Genomic DNA, 19,953 nt, shown 5'->3' with positions numbered 1-19,953 from the left:
TCTGCATTGCATGATTTATTTTATATTGTAAAACTCGTATAATATTGTATATGTATATTTATGTAACCACTGCTCTAGTGTATTACAAGACCAACAATTTGTGCCCCCTCTGTGCCTTCCATTTTTTTTTAATTACCTTTGTTTTGATTTCCCAGTTGTTCCATTTGTCATCGTTATATAAAAGTATAAACTAACTTCATGTATCTGGTCTGCTCACAGTCTCTCTCTGTGTTTGGTATTGCCAGTGCAGAGAACGAGAGCCCAGGTAGGGTTGAAGTTGAAGCTTTGCCAGACCATAGCTTGTGTAACAGGTATTGAGTGCCACAAGGGATAAGACAGATCCAGCTACATTTCACTGGCCGCCCTAAAGCAGGAGAACTGGACACAGGCCAGCGGAGTAGAACATTTACGAAGAGAACAGGATGCACAAAACACATTTTTATCTTCATTGAGAGTTTGTAAGTGAATTTGAACTGAATTGGCCAAACTCTGAGGAAGCTAAATTTGAATTAGAAAAACAGAAAGAGGGAATTTACTGAATTGCAATTCAACACAAAAAAATAGGTATTATATAATCAGCTGAAAATTCAATTATCAGTTAAATTGTCTATACAAATCTGTCAAAAGTCTTTAATTTAATTTAAAAGGCACTCTCAATTCACTTCTGAATGGTGCGCAATCGTGTTGTAAGGTAAACTTTTATTTGCCAGTTAATCGGTCTAATTTGTGTTCAATGCATTTTAGCCTCTGGTTAAACACCATCTTCATGTATCAGTATGAATCAGTGAGCTCTACATTAATTTCAGCCCAATGCTCAGGCATAGAGGCAATCAAGACTGCAGTGAGAAGGTCTCACATGCTGCTAGAGAACCCTTCAGCACACTGCAATCCTCTTCAAGCTCAAGACTTATCAACAGAGCCCACACCACCCGATTAAGAGGGGAGGGAAGGAGAAAGAGAAAAGGAAATCAGACGGTGAGTCTAGAATAAGATGGGTCTATATACACGAGTAAAGAAGCATTTGCTAAACCCCACATGTTGCCAGGAAGAGCTTTTTTAAGGTCAGACAGTATTTGTGCGGCATTACACATCCATTTAACCTCTCAGCTCGCATTGTAAACACTGGCATCATTTTAAACACACTTTAGAGTGTCAACACTTCTAATAGGCCAACAACTTATTGCTAATTTGGCTCATGTTTTTTACGGTTCAACTGAATGCAAGAAATAAAAGTTTCTTAATACATCGTAAAAAAATCCACCAAATTTCAAAGTTCAGTTGCTGCCTTAAATTTTTTGAATAATCAACCTGTCTCTTTTCAGTGAAGTCATTTCAACTTAAATTATATTAGACAGATCTAAAAATTGAGTTGAACCTCATGTAACGTAAGTTTGGTTCAATTTTTTAATTAAAAAACCTGTTGCCATAACCCATTACATTTAAAAAAAAATTTTTTTACAGGTTTTAAACCATTAAATTATTCCTATAACGACCTGACCCCATGAATTAAAAATTGGGGTTTCTGTCTTTCAGTCAATGTTTATTAGCTATAAGGCTCATACTCGCTAGAATGAGGATGTCCCTCCCATTAATGCCACCTGCCTCTGACTAGCATTAGCGAGCACCAAATCTGTCATTAACTTGTTTATTTGAGATTATAAAACTTTTGAAATCAACTTCTCATTCTTAGTGTTTAAATGAAGAACGTTATAAAAAGACTTTGTAATGTATAAAGATAAGAGTCTTAATAAAGCCTGTGAGTGGAATACTACTATATGGGCCGTAATGGCCCCCTGTATATGGCCAATGGCACTGTATTCCAGTGATGGACATTTACAGAGCAGGCCAGGGTGCGTACACCATAAAACACAAATGCAGAGAGTCAACCAGTAAAAGAGCTGAGTCTAACAGTTGGCATTTTCCCCAGCAGCGCTGCGTCTAAATCTTGTCTGTTGAAGGCTGGTTTTGTTTGGGGAACTATTTCTCGGCCCAGCTCTGAGCCTATTCAAACAGAACGCCTGTAAAAGACACCAAACACTACTTTGTGAGACGCTTCCCTTAGCCCTCGCCGGCCCTAAACTTATTATCCTCCCTCCAAAATAAGCCTAGAAAACAACAGCCGGGCTGTCGAGTGCAAACCTTGAGAACACTAAGAGAAAGGACTCAGGGAGCGGCGAGCGCTTTGAAAGCCCATAACCATAATTATACCAGAGATGAATATCTTTGATCCGTGTGGAGCGGGGTGGCAAGAGCGACGCCATGAGGTAGGCTCGTTCTGCTAATTTGCTCTCTCCGTTATTGGACTCGAGGTGAGAGCAATTTGAATGTCCTCCCGGAGACACGAAGAGGAGAAAGATGGCAGAAACTGAATACAGAAGGGCCAAAGCGGTGGCTTTGTTGTGCACAATGGAGGGAATTTGCCACGTTATCAGGTACGACCCGAGCTCAGATGAATGCGGGGCTTTGTTTACCCGCCAAGGTCTTTAAAGGGAAACTCTGAGGTCTAGTCTTCCTTTCACGTCTTTCCTTTCTTTGTAGAAGGAGCGGTGTCCACCTGTGCTAACCTAAACGAGATGCATCATGGGTAAACACTGTACTATGAATGCAATTTTTGGAAGAGTCAATGGATAATGTGCATTAACCTTTTTAAATAATAATCCAAAGTGAGTCTGATCAGGATAACTGCTGTTATTGTTAGCACACATCCTTAAGAAAACCTTACTTTTCCTTTAAGTTCATCAGTGCTTATGTTGTTTTGTGAAGGGGGCGAGAAAAGGAAAACGAACAATGGCCCTGACCTTGTCTGTGGGTTCTCATGGCAACAGGGCACAGCCCACTGTTTGTGGGAGAGAGGGGGGAAACAGACACGCTAGTGAGCAGAACAGTTAACAGCCTTTAAAAGCAGCAGGAGACACATCCCTCGCCTCATTCAAATCTCATTCACTGCCAATATGTTGTCAGGAGCATACTGAGTGTGTAATTATGGCCACAGTGATTTTCTGACTTCCTGCTGCCAGTCTCTTTCGGTTATGCACAATACCTTTTTCTTGACTGTTTAGAACAGCAGAATTTATGACAGATGCTGAGAGGTTTAAGTGATGACAAGTAGGGATGTGATCTGCTTTTTATTATATGGGCACAAGGAAGATTCATTTTTTATCATTTATATTCAACAATATATCAATACTGTATATAGACAGGGATATTTATCTACATACACGGAAAAAATGTGGTTTAGAAATAATTGTCCCAGAAATGGCAAGTAAATTTACACTTAATTACAAGAAATGGCAAGCAACGCATTCATTTAAATGGGAAATTTTAGAAAGACTTATTGAAACATATCATCATGCTTACTAAGGCTACATTTATTAAATCACAAATAAATAAAAATATATATATTTTTTTAAATATTTACATTCCTGTGATGACAGGAAAGCTGAATTTCTAAAAGTGTCCAGTGTCACACGAACCTTCAGAAATTATTTTAATATGCTGATTTGGTGCTCAAGAACCATTTCTTACCATTATCAATGTTTAAAACATAAAACAGTGATGCTTAATATTGTTGTGGGAAATATGACATTCTTTGATGAATGAAAATTAAAAAAAAATAATAATAATATATCTTTATAAATATTAGACTATAAATGACTTGACTGTCACTTTTGATCAAATTATTGAACCCCTGAGGAATAAAAGTATTAATATCTTTAAAAAAAATAAACGATGTAAACAAACCGTTAAATCACAGTTGAACTGAACAGTTTGAACTGATGCATGCATGTTTTCTATTTGTATGGAGTAGTTTACGTTAATTTAATTACGTCAATTTTTCAATCATCTAAAAATGGTGCATATGGATATCATGTTTATGTCCACTGATTTCATATTAATTTAAACAACTAATTTACAATGAATCCATTACAAAATCATCAAGAGAGGAAGTAACTTTACAATTTTTCATTAAAACTTCTATAAAATACTGAAAAATTAGGTCATTTCACCACCTTAACCGCACAAAAACAATCTTAACAATAACAAGAAGTAGAACAATGAAGCTGAAGATGAAGCTTTAATCGCTCTATAATGAGCTTATGCGATTATAAGAGAGTTATGGCTCATGTCACGGGCCGTCGTGAATGTTTATCTGCATTCTGAGGTTTAGTGGAGGGATGCTTTGATTAACATTAACATGCACCCACCTTTTAAGAAAAACTTTGGCTGTGTGAAACACTACTGAAAAGAAGTCGCTGTAGGCCGGCGAGGTGCCGAGTTGCCTCATTGATATGTATCATCAATGTATAATGACACACAGGTAAGGAGAGGTGACAGCATGGTTCAGCCTCCTCAGCATATGCATGTATGAGAGAACCAATCGCTTTGCAGTGTATGTCTGGTAGCACACGTGCATCATCACGAGCACCTTACTTTAAGGAGAACCATGAGGTCTGGGTGTGTTTGTCTTGGTAAATTAGTTAAAGCACACACTAGTGTGAATTTTATTTTATTTTTTGTCTTACTCCTGTGTCAAATGTTCTTTTTAGTTTTTAGCAAATATATTTAGTCAAGAAAAACTTCATGTTTTAGTCATGCTGCATAATGGTTAAACTATTACTCAAAATTACTGTTGCTCAAAATTATTCACGATTACTGGTCATGATTGTCGAATTTCATCAGAATTACTGATTACTGAAAAACAACTCGCACACGTTTATGAGTTTATGGGTTTACTTTACCTCATCAAGTTTCCTGATTTATTAAATTATAATATAAATGAACACAGTCTGTAGTCATTATGAAAATTGGTACATCTCAAAAGCTTCTCGTTAAAATTGTAAATACAATAATTTGTAATTATATTCATGTTTTTTCTTTCTATTAAAAGAACGACAAAAAAGTGCCACAGAAGTACACACAAAGATAAAGTAAAACACTAGGCAGAACATGTGTCCTTTTAGAAGAAAAGCTCTAATTTGAACTCTTGACATCTGGCAAACTCAAGCATTTTCTCCTTGTTTTATTGTTGGAGAAAATAGTTTTTTTAACTACATTTTAGTTAACTACTTTTGTTAATAATGTCAGAGTAGTCTTGTCTTTGCCTCATCTTAAGGATGGAAAAAAGTTCAGAATATTTTCTGTCATAGATTTCATTAATAAAACCACAACTACACACTAATGTAGGGAATAAATACCAATTTGTCCATGGCTAGCACTGTCAGAATACAGAATTAGTGCAGGATTTGCACCAGAAATCCAGGTGACATTAAATCAAGCTCTTGTGTTTGATTAATCAAAGAAGCCAATGCACATTAGCTTTTCTATCATTAAAAAAAAAATGATAATAAATCTGCGCTCATTAGATTTAGCTTTGAAGGACACGTTGGTGTTGATGCTGCACCAACCCTGGCATGATCCTACAGCCGTCAGGTGTTTGGAAGTACAGAAGAGCAGGTGGCTTCTGTCTAAGCCACCCAAAGCCCCTGTCGGTGAGCTCATCCTCTTAAGGTTTACTCCTCTATGAGTGTCTGCCATCGGGGGAAAAAACACCACAGACACAGCTAATAAAAAAAATTGTTAGTCTACTCGTAGATGGCGCTGCCATATGGCGTGTTGGGCACAGACAGATAAGAAAGGCGATTAGTTTGGTTTGTCAGCGAATCTGGATAATTACTTACTAGCTTAGACCAGCATGAACTGGTCTTGTTGTTTACCAGCAAACATGCGTGCATGTTTTTGAGCATGTGCTTATATCATTTTCTACATTTACACAAGCTCATTATATGTTGGTACTGGCAGTCTTGTTCTCTTTCTCTATTCATGAGGATGACTGCACAAACATAATACACAGCGTCAAAACCTTCTGTACATGCTACTAATCCCATCAGCCCTTGTATAACCAGTTTGCATTGTTATGTCCAAGTCCTCGAATGTAAACATGACCACCACAGCTGACCGTCCATGAATCTGAAGTCAACATTAGCCATTCAACAATATACAGTATCTAACTGAAAACCAGGACCACAGAGGAAGACTGTTTCAAGTTAGCATCTAGTTAACACCAACAACTTAATAATATGCTACACTGTAGGTAAACATAACAACAAAATGTGTTTTGAAGACAATCACATGATTATGGAAGCCTGTTTCCACCACAATAAATAAATAAATAAATACGGTAACTGCAAATGTTTACCTAACGTTATTTCTCAAAATTCAGACATTTTACTTAGAATTGTGAGATATAGCCTAAACTCAGAATTCTGACTTACTTTCTCACAATTCCAAGTCTACATTTCTGCCTTTTTTTTTTTTTCCTGAGAAGTGTGAATTTTCGCAAAATTCTGAAAAAAAAAAAAAAAAAAAAAAAAAAAAAAAAAATCGCAATTCTGACTTTATTTAAAATGGCAAGATTTCTCAATACAAGTATAATATATATCGATATATACTCTGACCTTTGTTTTTTTCCTCTGAATTCTAAATTTATATCTCACAATTCTGTTTTTTTTTTCCCCAAATTTATATCTCACAATTCTGTTTTTTTTTTTTTTTTTTAATTTATATCTCACAATTCTGTTTTTTTTTTTTTTTATATCTCACAATTCTTTTTTTTTTTTTTCAAATTTATATCTCACAATTCTGTTTTTTTTTTTTCCCCAAATTTATATCTCACAATTGTGAGTTCATATACATATCTCAATTCAGAATTGTGAGATGTACGGGAAAGCCGTAATTGAAAGACAAATTCAGAATTGTGAGGGAGAAAAAAAAATTATAATCACAATTATATTTTTGTAATTTCAATTTATTATTATTATTTATTTTTTATTCTGTGGCGGAAACAGGCTTGGTGCAGCTAAACAATCACAGTGAAAAACTGATTGAAGATAGTGGAGTATAAATAGTGGAAAAAAAATAGTAATTTTGTCATAATTATTTCAAAATACCAAAACATACTTGAATGTGTCCGGTCTAGTTCAAATGGACTATTTTACCCTGTATTCCGTATTTTTATGCATGATGCCATTAGCACAGTACCATACAACCAAATTCTACTGAAATCTCGGTTGCACTTTATTTTACGGTACGTGTGCTTATATGTACTTACAGTGTACTTGCTCAGAAAGGGTTAGGTTTAGGGGTAGGTTCAGGGTTAGTACTTATTACCTAGTTATTGTAATTACTATAATAAGTATATAGTATGTACATGAGGAACAGGACTGTAAAATAAAGTGCTACCAAAATCTCACTACATATAATTAGCATCAAGTTTTGCTCCATTTAAATGTGAAAAGTATTATAATTTATTCTTTTGCCAGATACATTTAACCAAAGCGACATTCATTCATGCAATCAAGCTATTCATTTTAAATGCATCAAACCTTGGTATTACTAGCAACACAGTCTATAATTTGAATTTCAGAAGTAGCACTTTAGTATTGTTCTGTTATAACTGTAAATCAAATGAATGTCACCCTGTCCGACACATGCCAGCAAATAGTTATAATTATAACAATTAATCAATCCAAGATCAGAGTGAAATGGGTGAAAATAATTATAATGATTGCCTGCTGAGGTCTCACAGCATTGGCTAATTGTCTTTGTGACTTTGTGAGAGAATATCTGACCGCACTCGTCTTATTCTCAAACACTGGGCCTGGTTAGCACCTGGTTATTACAGCCAATGAGAGTCTAGAGACACTTAAACTAGACCTGTGGTTAATGTCGTCATATGATTTTCCAGCCGATTTTAAAACAAGGCTTTATAAATAGACACTGTACTCACCATCTAAGCTCTTTTATGTGCACATATATAAAATGTAGCCTAAAATTTATATTTACATACACAAAGGATTAATGTCAGCATGGAAAACTGTTTTTGTCACAGAAATAAAAAATTAAATATAAAAATTGTGAGATATTATAAACTCTGAGTTTATATCTCGGAATTCTGACTTTTTTCTCTGAATTTAATTGCGCTTATTTATCTCACAATTGTGAGTTTATATTTTTTGCAAGTTAACATCTCGTTTTTCTCAGAGTTACAATTCTGAGATTATGAGAAAAAAAAAAAATCTGAATTGTAAAACAAACTAGAGTGAGAATTGTGAGTACTATTTTAATTTATTTTTTTATTCTGTGGCAGAAACAGCCTTCCATAATTTCAGTCATTAGTCTCGCATAGCTGACTTTTGAGTAACAGCATAAAATCTGGACTGCTTTGCATCTTATTCTGGCCAATAACCACCCACTTGTACAGGAAGAGACCGCTTGACCTAGAAAACATGTTTACCTGTTACTAGTTTAAGCATTTTTCTTTGAATAGCATGAGCGCTGGACTCATTTAAAGTAATGCTTTATTCAGAACCTGGCTGATTTTAATGGCCAGAGTCACCTGCTTAGTGCCTAGCCCGAAAACAACAGAGATCCACCACAAGAGTACACAAAATGTACTCAATGAAAATAAATACACAAATACAGTGCAAGGAGCAATGAGCAATGAGTGTTGCCTTTTTGAGGCAGTTATGCACATATATTCTTCATTGAGAAGGAGCAGTACCATGTAGTGCTGACTCCGCTCCACACACACACACACACAATGACTGATATATCTGTTTGGTCTGACCTGGTCATCCATTTTGTGAGCTACAACAGTGGCTCCTTCCTCCAGTTCAGCATCACTCAATGGCCGAATCCGCAGGGCCACCTGCAAAACAATTTAAAAAAAAGTATTTGAACCCTAAACTATTTTTTAAAAGCATGCATTCCACTGAATCAAATAACAATAAACCAAATGGCATTAATTTAAAAGAAAAACAACAACACTAACAAGATAGCACAATATAATATTATCATTATGCTTTTGTTACTATATTACATATTTTATATATTTACTTATTTTATCATTGCGTTGAGTGATATTTTGGATCAAATGTAGTGAAATTCATACAGTGATTGCAATTTCCTTGGGAAATAAAAGATAGCAGCAGTTTACATTAATTAATTAAATGTGAGCACAATACTCTCATTAATTTGTATTTCAAGGGCATTTCTGTTTGAGTTGCAGGAGAATCGATTTGCACACAGCAAAGTTTCTTGTGCAGAAATAAACACTGATGGGTCACAGTGCAGCAATGCACTTTAAAATCTAAGTAGTTAATTATGCATTATGAATATTATAGCTAAAGGTTATTATTGCTTGTATAGCAACAAATGCCATCATTTAATATGCTAACGGGATAATAAAGTCACTGCAAATGTCTCCACCAAAATATGGGCCACAGATTTACAGAGCAATTTTTTTTTTCATTATTAATATATTACTAATTTAATAATCATATAGAAACTGGCCTAAAGGTCCATGACGGTCACACATTTACATTAGCTAAAGCACATTAATGAAAGAAAGAGAGAAAGGGAACTTAAACTGCCGCTGTGAATTATTGAGAAGGGGGCAAAAGATCACTAGAAAACAGGTATTAATCTCCCAGAGAATCTAAATATAACAGACTGTCAGACTGAAATCTGTCCAGGGGCTAAAGTAGACAAGCTGTCAGGGAATTAAATGTGACTATAGTAAATAAAATCCACTTGCTTCTCTATATACATTGATTTATATTAACTCATGTCGTTCTATCACATATTTGCATATAAAATTATTGGCTAAACACAGTTGAAACTCATATTTACATGCGATATGCAGAAATCAAGTATACACGCATGCATAATGTGTCCATATTTAGTTTTTCGCATTTTTTAATCATCTTTTTGCCTCGTTGCATCATTTTAAATTGTTTTGCAATGTAAGAAATTCATTTTAAAAATATAAACACTTCATATAGTCTCTCAATATAAGCTCATAAGAACTGCATTCATAATAAATATAAACAGAAAGATCAAAATGCTGTTTAGATAAAGTTTAGCATGTCCACCAAATGACGTGTGAACCACCCACACAAATAAAAAACGTTATGTACAGTTATTTACTGCAAACAGTCTGTAAAACAGTGTAAAGATACAAGATATGCAGATAAAACATAAGCTAAGTATATCTCATAATACTGTATATATGCACACTGTAACTCTAGTGCATTAGAATGCATATAAATGTATATACTTAATATAACATTATAGATTATTATTGTTTGAAACAAAGTCTACAGCTACAAGATGTTGTTAGAATATAAGCTATAACGTTATATCTGATGATACACACGAACAAATATGTAAACAGTCTGAATACATAACACATATTTGGCTGAACACGGTCTATAAACTCTACAAGACACAAGTGCAGGTAAATAATCAGTCAGTGGACTTACTGTCAGCTGCTGGTCCTTTGATTCTCCAGTGTCCTTCATCGTAGTGTCTTGCGGGACGTTTTCAGGGCTATTTGTCACTAAAACCCGCGCGTCCCGTGAAGAGAGCAAAGCAGACGCCGCGCGGTCATGATTCACCTGCGCGTCTCTCTCTCAGATTATAAAACACGCTGAACGGTCAAACGCGTCTCTTAAACGCCCGTGAAGTCCGTCAGGTCCATGTCTGAGGATGTGTGTTTCTCCACCCACAGTAAACTGTGAGTGTTGTGTTTGTGATGTCCCTAGAGAAGAGAGCAGAGAGGCGTCATTCACCGCCGCTGCTGGACAGAGACTCTGGGGCAGCAGCGAAACCTGCTGGTCAGGAATTGTACTGCAGCTTTCTTCCTTCGATTCAAAACCGTGAGTCCTGTTTTGTCAGTAATATTATATAATTGAAATACTATAAATAATTGAATATATATATATATTTAAACACTTTTTTTCACACAGGGCCATGTGGGTTTGGATTTTGTTTTCCCTTCATAAAAAAAAACCTTAATTTAAAAACTGCATGTTGTGTTTACTTGTGTTATCTTTGATTAATATTTAAATTCGTTTGATGATCTGAAACATTAAAGTGTGTCAAACATGCAAAAAAATAAAAATAAAAAATCAGGAAGGGGGCCAACACTTTTTCACACCACTACTTATTTTATTCAGAAACTGAAAAAAAATATTCATAATAATATTAGAGGTCTGCTCAGGGTCCATTTTCTGTATTATTTTTTTTTTATTAGATTTTATTGTCATGTTATTGACCTTTTCACACAAAACCAGTATTTTACAATCTTAAGACACATTTGGGAGGATATAATGACAAATATAATTTAAAAAAAAAATTTTTTTACAATTGACTAAACTTATTGTTATGAACATTTTTATATTTTATTACAAAAAGTCACTACCAATTTCACAATTCCATTTCCGACAACATCTTATGCTATTTTGAGGATATGAAAGATGAGTCTGAAACAACACTGACAACTGCTGGACTAACTGAAATAATCACACATTACAAAAATAAAAATGCTAAATGTATTTTATTTAATCAGACACGTACATGACAAGGATCCAGCTGTATTTTTTCCTTAAAGTCAACATGAAATCACTAATTTACTTTCTTAATGCACATTCCTGGTCAAGTCAAGTTTATTTGTATAGCACTTTTCACAATACACACTCTTCCAAAGCAGCTTTACAGAGTTGCTGGTCATACTATGAAACTTCTAGTATTTAATAATCTAATATGCTCATGATAAATAAAAGTTTTCTCACTGAATATCCCATTTCACTCAGAAATACATCACATTATGGAAGTAAAATGGGTTGTGAACATGATATCTGTGTATGAGAGCAGCTCTGTTTGGGCAATCTACAGAGAGATTTCTCTTCTTGTAAAGCAAGATGCACCATTAGCTTCATGCTCCTCCTAGAAATCTTTCTCTTCACACACACCTTTCTCCTGAAGGGAAAAATAAAAGACAGATCAAAAACTATGAGACCGACCAAACTACTTTTTTGTCCAATTAACTGCCTAGAAATCATTAGAGACATATACAACAAACCTAATTATAAACCCCCTCTTTATTTTCAAATAACTTAGGTCCTTGAAAAGGCCAAACCCATTAATCACATAAGCCTTTGAGTAGAAAATCCTATAGCAATACACTTCTGATGCTCACGCAAGCTCAAATGCCTCCTCACCAATCACAGAGGAGCATAAAGCATTCTGGGTACAGATGAAGTAGACTTTATAGATTTTTCTTTCTTTGTCTTTCACAATAGAGCTTTTTCACCCCAGCTATCAGGGTTATATATAGAGCCCGGGACCCTTATCTTATTGAAGCAACAGTCCAAACATGGGGTGCAATTTGTTTAAGCTCAACAAAGGGGGGCAATTTCATTTGACAGGCCGTTCTTAAAACACACACGTATGACAACACCCATCAAAATACACAGATGTGTGGTTAAAAAGCTTGATTAAAGGTTTAGACATCAGGTCTAACGTTTAAAACATTAGAATAAACATGTTCACTCAAGAAGCAGAACATCCTTCACCGTGTTTCGTTCTTTCTCCTCTTTCTTCTTCTCGGCTTCCATGATGTTGAAGAACTCTCTCTCTGCACGAGCCAGCAGCTCCTCTGCGCTCTCCTCCCCGTCTGCGTCTTTCCCCTCGTCCTCTCGGCTCTGTTCAGAGCGGCTGCGTTCCTTCAGACGCATCTCTCTGTGCCGAGCTTCCAGAATCTTCTCCCGCTTGGTCTCACGTTCAAACATCTGCAAAATACACAAGTTCAGCGTATGATAGATGGAATGTACAGTACATACAAAAGTATTTTTACATCCTTTTCCTGGGTGTAAGTTAGGGTAAGTTTCTTTCTCTTACCATAATTAAAAAAAAAAAAAAAAATTTAAAATCTAGTTTTAAAAGCATTCTACTTTTATATTACAGACTGTAATAGATTTTTTTTATTGTGTAAATTACTTTGTTTTCATTGGACAAAATGTTAGATTAGCCAGATTTCTGTTTTCAAAAGTGATCAAGAGTAATAGCAAAGGTATTTACATTGTTAAAACATATTTCTATTTCAAATAAATGCTGTTCTTTTGAACTTTCGGTAACACTTTATTTTAGGGTCTCTTAGCTAGTTGCTAATTAGCATGCATATTATTAGAATATTAGCCATTTATTAGTAGTAATTTAGCACATATTAATGCCTTATTCTACATCCCTAATCCTACCCAATATCTAAACTTAACAACTACCTTAATAACTATTAATAACCAGCAAATTAGGAGTTTATTGAGGGAAAAGTCATAATTAATAGTTAATAAGTGTTCCCTATTCTAAAGTGTTACCGAACTTTCTTTTAATCAAAGTATCCTGAAATAAAGTGTAATGGTTTCAACAAAAATATGATGCACACACAACTGTTTTTAACATTGATAATACGTAGAAATGTTTATTGTGCATATTAGATATCAACATATGTGACCCTGGACCACAAAACCAGTCATAAGTAGCATGGGTATATTTGTAGAAATCGCCAACAATACAGTACATTGTATGGGTCAAAATTATTGATTTTTCTTTTATGCCAAAAATTATTAGGATAGTAAGTAAAGACCATGCTCCATTAAGTACATTTCCTACTGTAAATATATTAAAATTGAATTTTTGATTATTAATATGTGTTGCTAACTTGCTAAGGACTTAATTTGAACAGCTTTAAATGCGATTTTTTTTTGTACCCTCAGATTCCAGATTTTCAAACAGTTGTATCTCAGCCAAATATTGTCCAATCCTAACAAACCATACATCAATGGAAATCTTATTCAGCTTTCAGATGCTGCATAAATCTCAACTTTAAAAAATTTATCATTGTGACTGGTTATGTGGTCCAAGGTCACATATGAGAATGCTTTCTGAAGGGTCATGTAAAACTGGATTAATGATGCTGAAAATTCAACTTTGCCATCACAGGAAATGATGTTTTAGAATTTATTAAAATTTATTTTAAATTGTAATAATATTTCACAATATTACTGTATTTTTGTTCAAATAAATGCAGCCATGGTCAATTTTGAACAGTATTATATCATGTATATTTTTATATGGAAAATAAAGAAAACTTTATATTGCACATGTTCAGGTGTGTTTGTGTCTGACCTCTGAGACCAGGGCCTTCTCGTTCTTCTGCAGCGTGCACAGGCCTGCTGAAATCTCCATCAGTGTGGTAGTTCCCAGCTGAGAGCCACAGCCCAGGAAACGGCCGTTATCTTGCACTCGGATGGTGTACAGGGCTTCATCACAAACCTGTGAGAAAAAACACACACATTGTGACATTGTCAATACTTAAAATACATAACGCTGAGATATGGGACTGTGAGATGGGTTCATTACAAGGAAGAGACATTAAGCACCAACTTTGAGGCTGAGAGTTGGGTCGTTCTGTTTAAACAAGATGTCCCACACGTCCAAGGTGCCGTCCATCTTTACCGTAAAGAAAACCGAGGGTCTGACTGGACTCCAGCAGCCATCTAACAGATGGGCCATGTGATACCTGTAGAAACAGATCAGAAATACTGGCACCTGTGCTAGTTACACCAAACATCTGCAATACCATTTAAAAGTTTGGGGTTGGTAAGATTTTTTAATATTTTTGATCTTAAGGCTGCACTTATTTGATGAAAAATACAGTAAAGGCTGTAATATTATGATTATTACAATTTAAAAAGACTGTTTTCTATTTCAATATACGTGACCCTTGACCACACAAACAGTCATAAGTAGCATGGGTATATTTGTAGTAATAGCCAACAATACATTGTATGGGTCAAAATGACCACATTTTCTTTTATGCAAAAAATCATTAGGATATCATGTTCCATAAAGATATTTAGTAAATTGTCTACCGTTTGATTAGTAATATGTGTTGCTAAGGACTTCATTTGGACAACTTTAAAGCAAATTGTCTCAATACTTAGATTTTTTGCACCCTCATATTTCAGATTTTCAAATAGTTGTATCTCAGCCAAATATTGCCCTATCCTAACCATACATCAATGGAAATCTTATTTATTCAGCTTTTAGACGATGTATAAATCTCAATTTCAAAAAATTAACCCTTATGACTGGTTTTGTGGTCCAGGGTCACATATTTTAAAATGTAAGTTATTACTGTGATGCAAAGTTGATTTTTCAGCATCATTACTCCAGTCTTCAGTGTCAAGATCCTTCAGAAATCATTCTAATATGCTGATTTTGTGCTCAAGAAACATTTATTATTATTATCAATGTTGAAAACAGTTTTGCGGTTTCTGTTTTTTTTCTTCCAGGATTCTTTGATGAATAGAAAGTTTATAGTTTATAGTAACCCCCCCCCAAAAAAAATTCGTAATTCAGCATTTGAACAACAAAACAGAAGTTACTTGGTCCACATGACAGAGGAATCTTTGATGTCCTCCGACCAGATGCGGGCGGTCCAGTCAGCCACGGTCAGGAAGTTCTTAGGAAATAATGGGTTCCTCTGCAGGGCGTAAATGGGACCATGGTGTCCGCTGTATGTGCATACAATCTTCTCAGCTGGGGTTTTTGCTTTGCGATTGCATGAAACCACAAAACCCTGCTCTGTGCCCACCATGAACTTAGTGGGCTTGTGTAATCAGAAACAAAGGATGTTTCAAATCTCAACATCTATTTCTACAAGTGAGCCAAAAACAAGAACTGAACAAGGAAAAAAAACTAAGAACTCCTCTTACCATAGTGGTCTCAAACTCCAGCGAGACTGCACCAAGGGCATTATCAAGGTTCCCCTTTTTACTAGGGTCCAGTACGAGTCTCTCAGTGGGCTCACTCATCTTCCGAATGTCCCACCACAGTACCTGGGGTCAGATGCGAGAGTATCTTTTATCTCTGATGACTTCTTTAGCATGCAATGCAAGTCTCAGTGAAATACTGTGTGGTTTATTTCTTTATTTTTAGACTTTTGTGTCATTGCACACAGACCTGGCCATCTGTAGAAGCAGAAAAGATGTCCGTGCCTGTCTTTGACTGCAGCCAGATGACTTTGTAGACGGGATCTCTATGGCTGTGTTCGATGGTGGACATCTCTACTGGCTGGCTGCCTTTACGAGTGTCCCAATATGCTGATAATTGGTTAAATAACAAGGTGGTCATGCATAATCTTACAAAAAAACTCAAGGTTATTATTGTGCATTTACACAAATACATCTACAGATGCTATTCCAAAGTACATACTCATTTCCTCTTTGGATTCAGTGCCATAGGCTATTAGTCTAGTCATTAGACTTTACAAAAAGCCACATCTGTTTTATCTAGCAAATGCTATTCAGACAAGGTCAAAGGTTCTTTATTTTCCATTAACCATAATTTATTGAGAACTAAAAAGGCACAGAGCGTCTGAGGCCAATCTAATTACACGACTAAAAGAGCTCAGATGGATTAATTGTGCATCCAGAGAGGCGTTCAGGTGATCAAACTCACCGATTTGCCCATTGTAGCTTCCCCCAACGAGAATGTGTGAATCTTTTGGGTTGTACTCCAGACATACAAGTGGAGATACAGGTTTCAGTGTCATTTCAGGTTTATTGGGATTTTCTGAAATTGAAAACAACATTTTTTTTTTTTTCAATATTTTTGTGTTTACTATATGTGACACAGAAGAGCTGTTCTTATGTTATACCAATGTCCCATATGTAGGAGTCGAAGCTCATGTCATTGGGTGCTCTTTGAAACTCCAGGGAGGAGTAGGCCACAGCAAGCTTATGGTTGCCATCGGGGTGCCAGGACAAACTGGTGGCTGTGCGCTTCACTTCATTTGGGTCTCTAGAAAAAAACAGATAACCAAAGTATAAAAAATTATATGATTCTATTGTTCTAATGATGAAAATAATTCCAGAAAAAAAAGAATAATTAGATTTTTTTAGAACACGTCTATTCTAATGTGTACTTGTAAATAGGGGTTAATCATTTTTGGATAATTGATAATAATAAGAAATCAATTATTGATAATTGATAATAATGTTTCCTGTGCTCCAAAAGAAATAAATTAATTGTTGATTAATTGTGATTTTATATACATACTGTCAGGGTTCTGTCAGGGTTTATGTACACATACATAAATACAGACACACACACACACTCACACACATATACATACATACATACACATGATCAATGTTGAAAACAAATTTTTATGGAAAATAATTGATAGGATTCTCTGACTAACAGAACAGCATTTATTTGAAATGGAAACATTACAGATGTTTTAACTATGGCTTTTGATCAATTAAACGCATCCTTGCTGAATAAAACTATTAATTTAGCTAAAAATCGCACTGATCCCAAACATTTTGTATGGTAACATATATGACCGAAAATAAGATTAAAATATATTTTGAAAAAATGGCTGAAAAGGGCACAATATTTATCCAAAATGTCCTTAAATGTTTGAAAAGTGAAATTATTCATTTAAAAAAGTGACCTTGTTGATGTATTGCTCTATCATTACAGTTTAGTGCGCTCACCTGAAGACATTGATTGTCTTGGCTGATGGCTGTTCCTCCGATTCCTCCATTACCTCCTCATCCTCATCCTCAAAGAACTCCTGGTAAATGTCAGTGGCGTTGTTCTGCTTGCAACAGTGTTCCATGAGCTGCAGTGGGCAGAATTGGGCTTGTTTTTCAATAAATAAATCAAAAACATGTCTTCTGAGATTGAAGTCTCATCTGATATATTGCTTATAATACTTGATGTTTAACAGTTTAAGGCACTCACACCAACAATCTGCATGATGGTGTTCTGATAGTGTTCATCCTTCTCTACTTTCTTCCTGTAGCGGATGGTCGCCTCCATGTCCTCTGGATTGAGATCTTTTGGCCACCCTCCTTCCACATGGTTTACTCCTCGTGACTCTGATTCAAAGCGCTCTGTGTTCACCTGAAAATGACAAGAATTTCATGACAATTCAGTCCATGATGGAAAATAATTCACATTGTATTGCTATAGTGTTAATGCTGGTCTCACCTCATGCTCGGACATTTCCTCGGCACACTGAACGGTCACATTACAGGGATCTCTCACAGTGAAGTTTGCAGCGAGGGACGTGTCAGGCAGGATGTCCACATGCAGCTCAGCAGGACGGTCGGAAAAGTTACACTGGCGTCCAAACTCACTGCGCTTCTTTGTGTACACGTACACAATCTCCATTTTAGCTAGGAATGTTAAAAGATTAAAATGATTAACTATGCATTTTTATACTTTTTTTAGCATTGCTTTCACCAAAATGGTCCTGTAGGGTGAGATTTGCTTTTTTTTTTTTTTTTTTTTTGGTAAATATAAATATTTCAATTAAAAAGGTCATAAATGTCTCTATAATTAGTATACATAACGTTTTAAGATATTTTGTTTAAAATAGTTAAATAGAGGAATTATAGTATGTCACCCGCTTACTGATGAGAAAATCATGCTGGTGACAACTTATTTAATAATAAATGATGTAATAAATGGTTCTATAATTATTATACATATACTTTTTACTAGTGCTGGGCAACGATTAATCGCGATTAATCGTATCCAAAATAAAAGTTTTTGTTTACATAATATATGTGTGTGTAGTGTAATATATAACTGTTTTATCGTTTATAAATTACAACACTGACTACAAAACCTCTGTCTGCTTACTAAACGACTTGTTCCTGAACAAAAACTTTAGTCTGAACCTGCTTTGTTTATGTAGCTACTAGCAGCACAACAGTAGCCCTGAAATACTTTCCTGCACAAACAAAGTAACGTTATGATTATTATATAACAATGGTTGCTTTGGAACAAACATAACATACCAAGGCATGCATCAGTCTATGGCAGGCACCCGTTTGGTGTTAAATCTTTCAAAATAAGATATGTTATTAATCTTACCTGATTTTGTGTTGGTTTTAGTGCCTCAGGTCTGGAGGAGTTTACCGTATCCTAGCAACGCGGCGCAAGCGACGTCACGTTTACAGACGTCACCTTCACTCTCTTTAAAATAACATTACTAAATACCAAAAGCAATTAATTGTGCGTAGACTTGTACATATAGATATAAATGAGTTATTTTAGAATTAAGCTAACGTTGGCTGTTCTACCTCAGGCTTTCTACTCTTTTTTTTTGCCAGTAGATGACGCCATATATCAACACACACACACATAGATATATATATATCAGGAATTATATAATAAATATACAATGGTTAAAATAAGCGCTTATTTAACTTTAAGCAACGCATCCTTATCAAATATTACCACTGACCGTCAGTGCCTGGTTTTGAGTCAAGTCCAGTTACATAAATGCTTGTTTTATCTAGTATTCAAACATTCATTTAATCATATTCCTCTCACACACACACACACACACACACTGAAACCACCATATGAAATCTAAGGCTAATAACACAGTGCCTATAGAAAGTCTTCATACCCTTCATTTTTGTTGAAGGTTCACAGGAGCATTTGGCCTCTGTAATCCTTAATGGATGAAGTTTTAAACAATCAGGACTCCAGCCTCCTGGCCAAACTGAGCAATCGAAGGAGAAGGGTCTTGGTGATCAAGACACTGATGGTCACTCTGGTTGAGCTCCATGATCTCATGGAGATGGGAGAAACTTACAAAGGACAAACATCACTGTGACACTCCACCAATCTAGATGGAAAAGAGACCAAACTCGAGCTTCTCCTCAGTAAAGATACATGAAACCATGATTGGAATTTACAAAAATACACCCAAATAACTCTCGGACTATGAAAAAAAAAAGATTATCTGGTCTGATGAACCTCAATCTAAAGAGAAGAATGGAAAAAACCCCAAATGCAGATGTGCAAAGCTTGTTGCATCATACCCCAAAAGACCTGAGGGTTTAATTGTTGCCAAAGTGCTTTAACTGAGTTTTGAGTTAAGGGTATGAAGACATTAGTGTTTCCTTTTAATACATTTGCAAAGTTGTGATAAATCCGGTTTTTGCTTTTTCATTATGATGAGTGGGGTGTAGATTTATGTGAAAAAAATAATTTTAAGCAGTAATTTAAAGCAGTTTAACA

At 35.3% G+C, this 19,953-nt stretch overlaps 2 protein-coding genes across 2 annotated transcripts in view; both read right to left on the bottom strand.

Annotated features, from left to right (window-relative positions):
- LOC306857316 (kinesin-like protein KIF19) overlaps nt 1-10,654 on the bottom strand; it is a 45,108-nt gene extending 34,454 nt beyond the window's left edge. Inside the window, exons 1-2 of the mRNA XM_079397211.1 lie at nt 10,323-10,654; nt 8,627-8,707 (exon numbers count right to left, since the gene is read on the bottom strand). Of these exons, the coding sequence (XP_079253337.1) occupies nt 8,627-8,707; nt 10,323-10,361 (120 nt within the window). The 5' untranslated portion in view covers nt 10,362-10,654. The remainder of the gene's footprint in view (nt 1-8,626; nt 8,708-10,322) is intronic.
- A 727-nt stretch (nt 10,655-11,381) lies between these two features.
- Nucleotides 11,382-19,025, bottom strand: dnai2b (dynein, axonemal, intermediate chain 2b). The gene is made up of 13 exons (XM_079397264.1): nt 18,796-19,025; nt 17,905-18,092; nt 17,656-17,817; nt 17,406-17,533; nt 16,562-16,704; nt 16,363-16,476; nt 15,865-16,004; nt 15,618-15,740; nt 15,288-15,511; nt 14,284-14,419; nt 14,026-14,172; nt 12,417-12,632; nt 11,382-11,820 (listed from the first exon to the last, which is right to left on the bottom strand). Exons 2-13 carry the CDS (start codon nt 18,085-18,087, stop codon nt 11,788-11,790), a joined length of 1,749 nt encoding a protein of 582 aa, XP_079253390.1. The 5' UTR covers nt 18,088-18,092; nt 18,796-19,025; the 3' UTR covers nt 11,382-11,787.
- Nucleotides 19,026-19,953: the final 928 nt, after the last annotated feature.

This window comes from Barbus barbus, assembly GCF_936440315.1.
Source record: "Barbus barbus genome assembly, chromosome: 38".
Taxonomy (NCBI): domain Eukaryota; kingdom Metazoa; phylum Chordata; class Actinopteri; order Cypriniformes; family Cyprinidae; genus Barbus; species Barbus barbus.
The sequence above is the reverse complement of the archived record's forward strand: the minus strand, read 5'-3'. Positions and strand labels throughout refer to the sequence as shown.

What these genes read in the sequence shown, in the direction of transcription:
- dnai2b (XM_079397264.1), bottom strand. Translation starts at nt 18,087, where the DNA reads ATGGAGATTGTGTACGTGTACACAAAGAAGCGCAGTGAGTTTGGACGC. An exon ending in CTGCTTCTACAGATGGCCAG is followed by an intron (nt 15,741 to 15,864) that starts GTCTGTGTGCAA and finishes ATCTGACCCCAG; the next exon opens with GTACTGTGGTGGGACATTCG. An exon ending in AGAAGGCCCTGGTCTCAGAG is followed by an intron (nt 12,633 to 14,025) that starts GTCAGACACAAA and finishes TGTATTTTGCAG; the next exon opens with ATGTTTGAACGTGAGACCAA.